Genomic DNA, 14740 nt, shown 5'->3' with positions numbered 1-14740 from the left:
TTTTTGTCTTGAGCCAGAATTGGGCACATTAAGCATCATAAAACTGCTGGTTGATGTTTCGAGCTGACAGTACGTGGAGCCTGGATGGTTAGGTAGACCTCCCCCAAGCTGAATTATTTTCAAAAATCACATAAGACTTATATTTTATTTTGAAGTAGAGATAGTATGTCAGTAATGAAGCAAAAATATCACTATTAAGCTGGGTGGCAGTCCATCTATTGTATTATTTGGAATTAATGTTTACATGGCGAACACCATACTGGTTGCATGCTCTCAATGTTTAGCCACTGTCGCACCATTTTTTGTCCTAAAATTGCCGGCATCCATTATCTTTAGTGTAATCCACACTATATTCCCATGTTTTATATCCTGGATAAAGTGTCACCAACTGTACATTATAAGGATGTATTAATTAGCAAGGATGTTCCTAACTGGATAATCACAGAAGTCCACAGGCCACATACCTTTGTCCAGGGACGGAACTCTGATGTGAGATCCAAGATCGCTTTTTATATTCAGTTGTGGATCTTTTGTGTCTGGTGATGGTTATCAACCCTACCCTATCAGATCTCTGCGGGTACTCTTTTCCTCTTTTTTTATGTTCTGCTGTTTTTCTCCTGTTATATCTTTTTATTTTGGGCTATGCTCCACCTAAAAGCTGAAACTATTTTATTGGAGTACAGATACAGAGAAATGGGATATGACGAGGGACACAAACCTTGTAGGCATTGTTTTTTTTTTGCCCACCCATTAGCTGCCCACAACCATGCAAATCCCTATGACCATTCCCATCCAGTTCCTGCCCCTCCCCACAGGAACTCTTTCAGATCACTTTAATTAAGCCTTACCATCAAACTTTTATTTTACTTGAATACATTTGCATAGCGCATCAATTTGCCCAGAGACATACAGGCGCATCACAAACAAAACAAAGAGGCCAGCAACAGAAAGTACAAGAGGGCATATATGCAGAACAAATCAGGCAAACAGCTTAAACTGGTTGAGCATGGACACTATCTAAATAATAACGTTTTTAACTTCTAGGAGAAGGTGAGGAAAGAGAGAATGCCTCTAAGGAGGTGCAGCTGAAAGTGGGCCTTCTTGGCAAGGTCTGTGATGTGAGGAGAAGAGAAGCAAAGCGAGGAGTCGAAGATGAGACCAAAGTTTGTTGCCTCAAAGCAGAGTAAGGGGAGGAGGGGCATGGGGGGCAGCTAGAGTGTGTGAGGGAAGCAGAGAGCTGGGGCTCAAATGAGAAGGCTCTCAGTCTTACTGGCATTAAGGCAGAGATTGTTAGCAGTGCACCATGCCTGAATAGCAAACAGACGTTCAGGAATGGGTGAGAAAGAGGAGGAGGCAGAGGAGGGAAGTTTGAAGGAGAGCTGTGTGTAGTCTGCATAACACTGGAAGTTAAGATAGAAGACCGGTATCAAATGGGCTAGAGGGGCAAGCTAGATGTTGAAAAGCCAAGGCGGAGGATAGAGCCCTGAGGGACACCACAGGTGGAGAGTGAGAAGGAGGAGAGGAAAGGGCCCACTTGAACCTGGGAAGGTCAATCAGAGAGGAAGGAGGTCAACCAGTCCAGAGCCAAGCCTGTGATGCCAAGGGTATCACTGAGCCAATTTATAAAGGTGTGATGAATGACCATATCAAAGGCAGAGGAAAGGTCAAGAAGGATGAGAACGGAAGTAGAGCTGGAATCGAGATTAGAGAGCAAGTCTTCACGGGTGTTAAGGAGTGGAGTTTCTGTGCCTCTGCCAGCTCTGAAGCAGGCTGATGGTTGTGGAGACAACCGACAGATTCAGTGTGTTTGATAAACTGTGAGGTGGGCAGCTTCTCCAAGAGTCTGCCTAGGAAGGGGGTAATGGAGATAGGATGGTGGTTAGCCGGACAGGAGGGGTTGTGAGAGGTTGTTTTGAGGAGAGGGTGCACAGGTGAGTGTTTGAGGAGTAACGGGAAGTATTCAGTGGCAAAGGAGTGATTGCAGAAATCATTCAAGGCTGAAGCAAGTGAGACAATGTTGTCCCTGCTAACTCTGGAGAAGCAGAGGAGCACCTGTTTCGATGAGACTTTCATAGAGCAGACTTGTCTAGAGACCTCATTAGGTGATATAGTAGAGAAAGAGGAGAGTAGGATGGAAGTAGAGAAGGGGCCAAGGCAGGCCTTAGAGCGGGTGAGCGAGAAGAGAGTGGTGTAGAGGAGAGTGAAGACAGGAAGTTTTAGTAATGAAGTGAGAGGCCAGTGCAGTGCAGAGGGCCAGGGAAGGCAGAGGAGAAATGGAGACTACAGTAGGATTGTCAAGTCCTTGCAGATTGTGATAAGTTCAGCCATGTTGTTAGTGGCCCCAGGGATGTGTGTTTGGATATGGGCCCTCTTCTTCGAGCAGATGGAAAGTCTGTATTGCCTTTGGAGCAAGCATCATGCCAGTTTGTCAGAGAACCTGCTCGAAGCCTGCCACTTCCGCTCAGCAGATCTGCACTTGTGTTTCAGAGAGGCCAGGTCGGAGATGACTCTACCAAGTGTTGTGCTTGGAGGCAGGCATCATGTGGAGCCTCATGACAGGGGCAAGAATGTCCAGAGTGTTGAAATGGAGAGTTGAAGGTTAGTAAGGGCTGTGTCAGAGTGAGAGTCAGTGGCAGGAGTGGGAGGGTGAATAAAGGTGGTGGCAAAAGCAGCAACTGACACTCGCTTCATAGGTCAAATGACGGAGAAGGAGACTGGCTGTGCAGGTGGGACTTAGCTGGGGAACCCAGGAGGTCCAGGTGAGAGGATAGGAGCGCGTGATCGTACCAGGATAGAGGAGTAGTGAGAGGATTCGATATGAGGATGTCTGCAGAGATGAGAGCATCCAAGGTGTGTTGGACCAGACGGAAAGAGACTCACAGACGTTGCGGAAGAGTGTAGAGGCAGCATTAGGGGAATCAAGGTGAATATTGACGTCTCCAAGGAGGAGAAGCTTAGAGGTGGAGGCCAGGAGAGAAAAGGTGAGGTCAGACCACCCTGAGAGGAAGAGCGAGACCGAGTCCAGGGGCCTGTAGATGGTGGCCAAAGTCGGCAAGTGGATAGGAGAGACATTAAGACTTCAGATGAGGCATTCGAAGGAGGAGTAGGAATGAGTGGGTATGATAGTAGCCGGGACTCATTCAGGGAAGATCAGGGCCACTCTGCCCCCAGACCAGTTAGGCCTGGGCTTAGAAAGGATCTTGTAGCCATCTGGGAGGAGAGTGTCAAAACGTGTGACTGAGCTGGCCGTGAACCACGTCTCTGTAAATTCAAGGATGTTGAGGTCTTCAAAGAGGTGGCAGATGTCAGAGGAGTGTTTGACAACAGAGCGAGAGTTCAGGGTAGCTAAGTGGAAGTGGCTGCCACTTTTGACAGTCTTCCGAGGAGGGCTACAGGAAATTGGTACACCCTTCAGTGGAGGCAGAGGAGTACCAGAAGGAGGAGTGGCTCGAGAAGGGGGGAAGTTGATGAGAGACGAAAGACGCCTATCAAGAAGGAGGAGGTGGGCTAAGAGCCCTGGACCATGACACTGTCATTCAGATAGACATTAATGATGGCCCTACAGGAAAGGAAGTATGCAAAGCGTACTTCCAAACGGGTGCCACCATTAATGGGAGAGGAAGAGAAAGGGGAGCGCACTGAGACCATATGGGAAATCCAAAGGTCCGGAGACGGAACGACAAAGAAGATGTCCTTGACAGTCTGCCTGGAAGAAGCATTGACATCGGTGTCAGTGATGGGCAGGTCAGGATTGGAGACCAGGAGATCCTTCTTGAACGCTTTCCTTCCAGACTTTGAAAGAGAGATAGGATAGGTGATAGAGTATCAGTTAGAGAAGATGGGGCGATTGAAAGCACCATGGAGGAAGAGCGTGGAGAGAAGGGGGAGAGAGAGATAGAGCGAGGGAGAAACTTCAGTGCACGATGCCCAACTTCAGCATAAAGCAATGCAACAATCTAGATGTAAGTGTCCAGGATAAGGGAAAAGCCTAGGATTCATCGACCGCAGAAAAGCAAGACCTCTAGAAGTGAGTTATCTGAATAGAGGGAAACTTTCCTAAATAGAGTGATAGAGGAAAGGCCTAATTTTCAAACACAACAGCAATGCAAAAACATACAGAATCAACTTTCCTAGATAGAGGGAGAATGCCCTAATGGCTAACTATGACAATTTACCTAATGCCGGATATAGATAATATACATCTGAGATGTGGAGCAGTCTGAAAACGTAGCTAATAGGAGTAATAAGAGAGGAGGGACAGTTAAATGAGGAGTAGTAATGGTTGTTGCTTCTGCCCGCGCATGTTTTACCTTGTTAGTCGCTGCTGGTTGAAGGCTGTGCTGCACGCACCCGCGGCGAAACAGTCTGAAGCTGCTACTGAGGGAGCTGCTCTTTGCTTCTGGGCCCTTCGTCGCAGTGGCTGCACAGGCAGAGGGGCTGCCCTGAAGAGTGGTGTAATAAAGGGCAATGGGTCAATCGGGAAAGGGGGAGGATCGTGAGGTGGGAACATGGAGAAAAAGCAGTAAGAAGCAACTGGGACACTGTCTTGAGTACTTTGAGTAAAGGCAGGCAAATTAATGATTTTAAAACCCAAGCCCAGGTAGATGCCCAGTGCACCATTTGTTTACCTGCTACCATCAATGGCCAGTTAATACCACTGCCTGGCAAGTACCTTTCCCATGCCTACACAAAAGATCACACTGTTGGCATTGCCAATGCATGATTCTTCTTCTTTTCTTTAACAATATCTCTCTCTTCATTCCTTTTGCTCATTGTTTTCTTTTTTAGTGTGGGATGAACCTATAAACCAACACTATTGTATTAGAGTTCAGATAGCTAGGCATGGCATACAAGGAGGGACACACAGCTTGTAGGTGTTTGGTTATTTTCCTACCCATGCCTACCCATGACCATGCTAATCCTTATGGCCATTCCCACCCAGTTCCTGCCCCTCCTCACTCAAAACGCCTCCTCATGGGAACTCTTTGAGCTCGCTTTAATTAAGCCTTAACATCAAACTTTGCACTAGAAATGCTGGGTAGTGTTTTTTCAAGCCAGTCTTCTTCTAAGAGTTAATACCAACGTCTTAACCAGGTCCGCCTTGAACCACTCAATTTATAAGCACTCTGTGTGTCCTTCGCTAATGTCCTGTTAAAAACAAGCATTGACAAAGCCAACACTTTTGAGTTGTGTAAAAGTATTAGGCATTTTTCAGGTACTGCTATTAGATGCACAGGAACCCATTTGCACCTGCTACCATCAATGGGAAGTTAATACCACTACTGCTCCACCTGGCAAGTGACTTTCCCATGCCTACACAAAAGCCCAAACTCTTGGTATTGCCAATGCTTTTTCTTTTCTGGCTCCGTCCACTTTTGCATTTCTCTTTTCTGCCCCCACCTGTCTTTTTCTCGCCTCACTGTTCTTTTAGTTATAATTCCCTGTTCACCTCTTTCCTGCTCCTTTTTTCAAACTGGTCATTTTGTTCGTGCTTTGCAATCACCGTCATACCTTTCTCACTTATCCTTCTATACTGCTATTAATGTATGAACAATACAGCCCACCACTCTCGCTGGCGCTATTCAGGAGCAATGGTGGTGTCAAAAAATGACTGTACTAAGTTATTGCAGATACCAAGTGAAGGGTATCACTGCTTAAAAGTGAGTTCTAACAACTCACCTATATTAAGAAATAGGCCTGCTTTACATTAAGCACCCTCATGAAAGTGAGAAACAAAATACACAATGTAGGCTAATACAGCAGGTTCGAATCCCGGATTCACGCTTAGAAACATAACTCATGTAAGGTATAAGGCGCGTTATAAAAAAAAATAATGATAAATGTGATGCTTTAGGCAAGGGACTACTTTAGCACGATATAATCCCTCGCTGTCTGGCATCCAAGAGCGCCAACCTCACCAAAGGGTCATTTCGAGTTTTACAATATTACCTGTGGTAATGCCACCAAATACTTACAATTATTGAATGCAGTAAGCATGGGATAACGGGAAGGGTCTGCATGATTTAGAGTCAGGTGGACCCTTCCTTTATTCTTCATTTTGGGTTCCAAAGCGCTGCATTGCGTGCATGCAGCGTTACCGCGTGTGGCAATACCACTTTGTTAATATGATTTTTTTGCAAAGGAATTTCCCTCCACCAAGAATCTTTCCATATGAAATCATGCAGTCTATTTGGCTCTTCTGACCCACACTTGCGCACTTGTGATAAAATGTAGCCATATACTATGGGTTTTCAGGATACCCCTCATTAATATTCATGAGATACATGTGCTTACAGTGATTCTAAATGTAAGCACATTTTTCCTCATGAATATTGAGGGATATCCTGGAAACCCATAAGGATTCGAGCCCTCGCGGCCCAGAGTTGGGCAACCTGAGGCGCGATGACAAACTAGAAAGAAAGATAAAGCACTGATTATATTTCCCAAAAATAAGTGGGTATTTTGAAAGCACTAGATGGATCTACTAAGTATGAAAGCTCACACATCCAAGTCTACTTTTCTTCTAAAACAGTGATGTAGGTTTTACTGATAAACTGATCTCCTTTTTTTGCAGGTGTTTGACCCAGTGAGGTTTTCACCAGATAATTCATCCCACAGGCACTCTCATGCGTTTTTGCCTTTTATCGCAGGCCAAAGGTAAGAATTAACCCCTGACCGTTTTGTGGAGCTGTGTATTCTTCAAAACTGTTACTTGGTATTTGTAGAGCGCTACACTGTGAGTGATGTGGCCTTGTGGCGCTACTGTCTACCTTTGCTTTAGGTGCTGCAGCTTTCTGGTAGACATTAGTCTGATATTACAGAGCGAACTAATTTTGTGAAAAATAAATTATGCATTCAGTGTGAGAAATGGAGTCACGCTGAGTTTATATTATGACACACAACTGAGTGACACTTCACAGAACCAGTTATAGATTGCACCATTTAATTATAAGAATGTGTATAATATGGTTATTAGACATTTGATCGAAACAAATTGGTCGACTGGACAATTGGTCGAACCAATTTCGTCGAAAACCAAATGGTTGAATTTTTTTAAAAATTATTTTTACCCCCTTTTTTTGGGGGGGGTCCCCCCGAAACCCCCTTTTTTCCCCTAAACTACAACCTTAAAAATATATATATAAATAAAATAAAAAATTCAACCATTTGGTTTTCGACGAAATTACGTCGACCAAATGTCCTGTCGACCCATTGTTTTCGATGAAATGTCCGGACACCGTATAATATTATATGGCAAGGTGGGCAGGTGTGTATGCACCTTACCCGTTGCCTTACAGACAAGTATTTGCGTGGTTGCAGGACTTTAGCGTTAGGCTATGTGCCTTTCAAGTGCTTGGTGAATGATGATGATAAATTCAGATTTTCAACACATTCGTTCAAGAAAGTCATAATTCTATTAAAGACACAGAGGCAAAGGATTATGCTTTCCCATAGCTTTACTTCTCGAGGAGCAATAAATCAATAATACAATCAATAACAGAGATGAAGACTACAAGTCCCACTTGTTTCAAGTCTTTGGTAGGCCAGATATTATTGGCTCCTGGGAAACAGTGTTAAAATATGTCCACATTCACATCTCTACATAAACACGGGAACTTCCATGAAACCCCCTTTTTCTTTTGCTAATCCCAGCATGCACCCCAGCTGGTAGATGCAAAATTCCATGAAGATTCTCGGACCTTCAGCTTCCAGCTGGCTTGTTCTCCACGATAGTACCTAGTGTGATAAAATACACATTTGAGTGCACCAAATAAAGAGCCTGGGGATCGGGTGCTAGTATTACAACATGTCATCACGATAACAGTAAACCTAATATCTCAATTACATACATAGATCAACACAATTGCAAGGGTGGGATAATCCTTTGCCTCCGTGTCTTTAGTAGAATTATTACTTTCTGGAACAAATGTGTTGAAAATGTGAATTCTATCTCAAGACGGAGGCTCGGATTATGCTTGTTCAAAGCTTACTTGCCACAAACGTTGCCATCTTCTCAATTGGTTTGAAATAAGAGATCTTGAAAGTAGATTCATTTGACTAATCTGCAGATCTCATGATATCTTCCAATCTGGCCCCTACATTGAAGGCTTAGTGGCCCTAGCTCCCCTTACTGAGTGAGCCCCATAACAATGTACATTGATACCAGCCTGGCTCATCACCCATCTTAGCCATCTGGCTAGCATCGCCGGTGATACTGCACCATATGGCTTACTCGAGGCTTTCAGTAGTTGTGATACTCCTATACGTCTCACATCACGCATTATCCCATCATATGCTATTAGGAATCTAATCAGGCATACCTTTGGCTGATTTGGGAATTCCTTGTGCAATTGATCTTAGCCCTGTTTTCGTCCTCGATATGAGGAACGTCACCCCATTTGGTGATAAAGATTTCTTGTTCACTTCTAGAGCCCTGACATCTGATACTCTTTTGCACGATAGCAGGCACACAAGCATAGTGAGTTTAGCAGATAATGCCTTCCTCGATAGATCTGTATTTTCTGGCCATGTTAGACACATTTTCAACACTGTCTCTACGTCCCACAGCTGAGTGTATTTCTCTGGGAGGTCTAGTCATTCTTATCGTTTTAATAGTCTGCATATCAGAGGGTGCTCTCCTATTGGCAACCTTTCAAACTTGGGATGGCCCGCCGATATCGCTGAGTGAGCTGTATTAATGGTCCTATATGCCTTCCCTTGCACTGCCATCTGTGCTAGATAATCGAACTACATCTGTTACATCGGGCTGAACGCCCTTTTCCACACACTAACTACACCATTTTGTCCATGCAGACCTGTATTCACTGCGTCTCTGGTGCCTAAGATTAGCTGATGATGAGCTCAGCCTCGCTCGATAAGCCTGGCCTAACCCAAATCATTCAGATGATCAGATTGAGCTTGTCTGACGCCACCAGGGGATGGCTGTCCCCTCTGGGGTCTCGCACAATAGATTTGTGTCTGGGTAGCGCTACTGGTTTGCTGTTTGTTCGCTCCAGTACACCGGGAAACCAAGCCTGGCCGTTCCAATCCAGCATGATCAGAATCAGAGAGGCTTTCTGCCTCCTCACCTGAGCTAATGTTCACGCGATCATCGAGAACGGGGGATATACATAACATGTGTTCTGTCCCCACGATTGAAGGAAGGCGTCTGTTGCCTCTGCCTCCGGGTCCAGCCTCCAACTGAAGGTCTGAGGTAGTTAGTTGATCAACCTCGATGCAAACAGTTCAATTTGGCATGGACCCCAATGAATCATCAGTTCCTGGAACACCTCCTCATCCAGATTTCAGTCACTGGCATCCCTGAGGAATCTGGAGTTCCAATCGGCTACCTCGTTCAATGGACCCAGCAGATATTCTGCCGCCACTGATACCTGTCTATGAAGTCAGAGGTGCCAGAACTCTTTCGCTATTTCTGCTAACATTCAGGACTTTGTGCCACCCAATCTGTTTATATACCTGATCACTAAGACATTGTCCATTTTCAGTAGCACGCAACATTGTGCCCTCTCCTGAGTCCAGCATCGTACAGCAAAGGACCCTGCCAGTAGTTCTAGGCAATGGATGTGCAGGGGTGTTCCCTGATCCGACCACCTGCCCTCTGTCAACAGGTTCCTGCACCTGGCTCCCCAGACCCATCTGCTGGCATCAGATTCTATAATCAGGTCCAGGGATGAGCCAAATATAGCTCTCCCGTTCCATGCATCCTTGTGTTGAAGCTACCATTCCAACTCCTCTCTCACCTCTCGGGAAACTGGGACCTTCTGTTCATATGATGTGCCCCACCTGAGATGCTGGATCTTTAGTCTCTGGAGTGCTCTATAATGTAATGGTCCCGGTAATATAGCCTGAATTGAGGAGGCTAGATGCCCCATGAGTCTGGCAATTTCTCGTAACGATAATTCACTGTATGACAGTGTCTGGCTGACCTGTTTTTTGATGTTGTTCACCTTGGTCATCGGCAAACTGAGAGAATCCCGGGTCGAACCTATCACGAATTCCAGGAATTTCATGGAGTGTACTGGGTGGACACTGGATTTCTCCTAGTTGTTCAGAAACCCCAGACTCTGGATTAAATCTAGAGTGTTGCTCACCTGCACTTTGAGTAATTTCTTGTCCTGGCACATTAGGCATAAGTCGCCCAGGTATACTATGAGACAAATACCTTTTTCTCTCAGGTAAGTCCCCACGGGTCTCATCAGTTTGGTGAAACACCATGGAGCCGATGCCAAGCCGAAAGAAAGGTAACAAAATACCCATGTCACCTCTCCCGAGAGAAACCTCAGAAATTTCTGGTGCTCCTCTGCCACGGGTACTGTCAAATAAGTGTCCTTGAGGTCTATCCTGGCCATCCAGTCCCCCTGTAATAATATATCCATGAGGAGATGGATCCCGTCCATTTAGAAGTGTCTGTACACCACAAATCTATTTAGGGCTCTCAGGTTGATAATTGGTATCAACTTGTGTTTCCCTTTGACTAGGAATAGATTGCTAGCGGAGGGAGTATACCGTTTCACTGAACCCAATTTCACCTGATCCTAAATCTTTGAATTTCTTTTTCTTTGAATTGATAGGTAAGTAGGTACATTTTAAAACATAGATGGGCGATGGGGTAAGGGGATAGGGTAAGGTAGTGGGGTGTTGTGGGGGTCTCCCCCCGCATAAAACAAATTTGAAGAAAAGAAAATGTGAAGATTTCACCTTTAGGTGAAGTGGATTCAGTGAAATCACGGACATCCGCTTATGAAACCTACTGAGATCTCTGATACTTGTACTATGGTCGCTGTGTGCTCTAGCTTTCTCAGCTCTAGCTCTATAAGTTCTATTCTTGATTGAATATGACTCGGGAGATAAACCTGATTCGGTATTGTGTGAAAACCTTCTACTGTGTCCAAAACCCAAGCATCTGGACCCGTAGGCCCTTTAAGGTGAGGTAACAGCATCTGAGATGGATGGAGATGCAGATCTTACTTATACATCAATAATCAGACAGACTCAGGAAGTTGGCAAAAACATAACTGTTTTATTTGCAATTGTCTAAAACACGGAGTACAACGGGCATCAACGGACGCCACACAGTCATAAGTCTCTCTCAAGAGTTCTCCTCCAAGCATTTACTAAAAAACACAGCTTTCTACAAAAAAATTGTCATGAGTGACATCATACTACATGGCAAAATAAGAAAGCCTACTAGGGGATATGATAGGAATAAAGGGAACATCTACATATACTTTCTATGGGGGACTGGACTGTGATTAGATCTCTAAGGTCTGGTGGAGAACCAAGCCCACTCCTAGTGCAAGACATGTTCCATGTCATACTAATGCACAACGTTCTATTGGCTTCTCAAACTATAGGGCTCTCTGATACGTAGCCCTCTAAAATTGGTTGGCACTCTTGTACCCTTCTGGAATATTCCACTCGCTAGCAGTACTCAAACTGGTACCCCATGCCTCCCCACCCAATTAGCCCAACATCTATCATCACTCCTACAGTCTGCCATTCATTTAGCTTCTATGAACTCGGTCTGGCAAGGATCACTGTGCCTGAGAATAAAAGGTGTGAGCACGGCCTTATCTTCTGGTCTCAGTGTAGCTCGCCCCAAAGTCTATTTTCATCTGATCATGTGACAGGAGACCATGTTCTGAGCTCCTTCATTGTATTTAATACTATTAAATGAGTAAAAACTGGCACTTCTAGTGTTTTTCCATTACACCTCAAACAGTAGCTTGGCTCACTTCTCAGGTTCATTGTATCTTCTCAAGTAGATAACCAGGCTCTTGGCTGCTTCAACCCTTAACACTGGGCCAGGCAAGCCTTTTTCAAATCCTCCATCGCTGTCAGCTGTTTTATTCTACTACACCACACTTTCAAACCTTCTAATCACGGGGTCCAAGTTTGCTTAAAATTCGCTGTGGAACATCCAGATTTTATAAACACTTATATATATATTGGCTGCACCGCCTACAGTCTATTCACTATGTATCGCCAGCCTTATGATTACTTAGTTCTACTTGCGTTAGTGCATCTGTACGATTATAAAACGGCTTGCATTTTCTTCAGTGCTTCTCTGCACTTACAATCTTCATATTGTTCCCAAAATATTGCTCGTTCTTTACTCTGCCATCAAATTCTATAAGGTCTATGTACCCTCTTCATTGGCATCGCTTCTGGATGTGTCATTTCTGCTTCATGTGACTTCACCAGTCTTCTCTTTCACTCATCTACACACTTCTTCCGGAACTTCCTTCAGGAGACTGTCATTTCTCTGTGAATACACCAGACAGGGTTTTCTCAAAGGATACCTTGTTTCAAGGACTTTTTGAGGTATTGGTACCATTATTGGTTTTGCGCATGTCGTAATTTCCGGTTGCCAACATATAGGCAAAATGGGGGTGGGACTTCTGATAGAGGCACTTGGCTCCTCCTCTACAATCCCCCCTCTGGTTGATTTACCACTCTCCCATCAGTCTTCACATCCAGACATCCTCGTCTGAAGAAGTGCTTCTTTGGAATCCATATCTTCATTACTCTTTTCAAAGATCCTGCTGATTTCACATGCTTATCAATACTCCAGGTTATGAGACTACATTGTCCATTCACGCTGCAGTAGATCCATCTTCCCACGTACTTCTTGTGGTTTCTCGGATACAGGAAATTTGTTCCCTCAGGTGCTTGAATACTGGCCTTCATATAGTCTCTAATTTCTTCATCTGTCAGCTCTTTGGTCCCAACCCTGACTCGACATTGATCATGATCTTCATTCCTGTTGCTTTCTTTGCTGTCTTCTTGCACTGTGTGATTATTATTCTGATCACACAGAATCCGAACATGATCATCACCAACAAGGCTCCAAGAAACTTGAAGATTTTCACTATCCACTGTGGCACCCATAAGAAGATTGATGCAAACCAGTTGTTGTCTGCAATATCTTCTACTTCATCTTCAATGTGCAATTTCTTCAGCATTGTTATGGCCTCTGTCAAGGTCCATTCTCTTCATCGTGAGAAGGTATGAATGTACAAAATGATTTTCCGATTGTGGTACAAACACCTCCATCCATGGTTGTAATCATGTCCAGGACATATCTATTCTGAAGAGTCATCAGTCTTATGGCTCTCAGCTCTTCCTTGATAACATTAAATCCATTTATGGTAGTGTTGATCGCCTGCAGGAGCTCCCATCTGGTTATCTGTAACCATCTAGCATTTGCCATCGTCAAGATCCCTGGCATGAAGATTGTCGTGAATATCGCTGAAGTCTGGCTGAATAACCTGTGTTCGCATGGAATATCATTGAAAGATTCTATCGATTTAGCTGAAAAGTAGTTCTCTCTCTTTGTTTCGATTGAGGAATCCAACGGATCTCCTCTTCCTCAGGTGACCATCTGCTTCTGGAAACTCTCCAATGTTCAGGTCACTTTTTGGAATCACCAATGCTGGAACATGAATGATTACTATAGAACACAGCCCTCCCCAGTCCTTGGGCAGCTTTATGTATACTCTAGATCCATGCGCCCAGTAGTGGTCCATTATCACTACTGCTCCATCCTTTATTCCGGGTACATCGAAAATTGACCGCACTGCTGATTTTCTCCTTTGTGCCATTGTTTCTGAAGCATAGCTCTGCACTACCAGAGGCACTATTTCCAATGGGCCTCCTTTGTCTTCAACCCATGTCAGCAGCTTTGCAAGTTTCGGCCAGAGAGGTTTGCATCCTTTTTCCACACAATCTATAACTGGTTTGTGATGTCATGTTACTGCCACAGCTCTGCATATGACTATGCCTTCTACCAATCCATCTGGAGAAAGTACTGTTCCCCAGATCTCTTTGGGGCCCCCCAGTAGGATTTCTGTCTTGTCCCCATTTAGAGAGAGGACGTTTGTTGCCATCCAGGCCTGAATGATGGCGTATGTGTGCTGTAAGGTTTTGAAATCTGGCTGGTAGTCACCAGTTAATGGGAGAAGAATTTGTGTATCATCGGCATAATTGGTGAACGTTATGCCAAATTTTTCTAGGTCATTGAATAGTTGTAGGGTGAATAGGCATCTGGTGCCTCTCCTTGCATCTTTGTATTTCTTCATCATTCTTTCCTTGACAATTGAGCTTCTAATGTATTTCCCCATTTCATTCCTGCTCACTTCATTCCAGATGGTTCGTATCTTATCACATGATCTCTGTTGTGTGCTCTTGCTCTTGTCTTCAAACATAATCATCTTCTTCTGGAGCTGACCATTCAGTCACCCATACCAAGGATGCTGTTCGACCCTGGAAGTGACCTCTTGTATTGTAGAGTACAAGGTGAGTCAAGCAATGAGCTGTCTGGATGTCTATTTCCATAGCTATGAATATCTTGGGCTTCCCCATAGCATAAAGTAGGAGAGCACAAACATACCAACTCTCCTCAGAGGTTCTTTTTCCCACCTCTTTCATGTGCTGATACCACATGTTATTCCCCAAATGTGCTGTACTGTCTAGATCATTATTTAACTCATAATCATCTTCCCTTGCGCTTCTCTTAGGTCTCTTTCTTGAAAGGAGTGTGCATGCATATAGTCATGTAATACACCAGTAAGGGTCTTTCCTACAGGGAGAATCATAGGAACACTTGTCAGAGAAATAGGCAATCTAACATGTGTCACTGGTGTAGGGCTAATCACATATGGCCTTGGTCTCTTTGCAACAACTAATTCTGCATAAGTCAATGGCGTGGGAAGGATCA

General features: G+C 44.4%; 1 protein-coding gene across 1 annotated transcript in view; it reads left to right on the top strand.

Annotated features, from left to right (window-relative positions):
- Positions 1-14740, top strand: part of LOC138548050 (cytochrome P450 4B1-like) — a 384495-nt gene that overhangs the window by 273012 nt on the left and 96743 nt on the right. The window contains exon 11 of the mRNA XM_069642252.1: positions 6575-6657. Within this exon, the coding sequence (XP_069498353.1) occupies positions 6575-6657 (83 nt within the window). The remainder of the gene's footprint in view (positions 1-6574; positions 6658-14740) is intronic.

Source organism: Ambystoma mexicanum, chromosome 1q, assembly GCF_040938575.1.
Source record: "Ambystoma mexicanum isolate Mex_15411 chromosome 1q, UKY_AmexF1_1, whole genome shotgun sequence".
Classification (NCBI taxonomy): domain Eukaryota; kingdom Metazoa; phylum Chordata; class Amphibia; order Caudata; family Ambystomatidae; genus Ambystoma; species Ambystoma mexicanum.
Note: the sequence above shows the minus strand (reverse complement) of the source record. Positions and strands in the feature narration are given on the sequence as shown.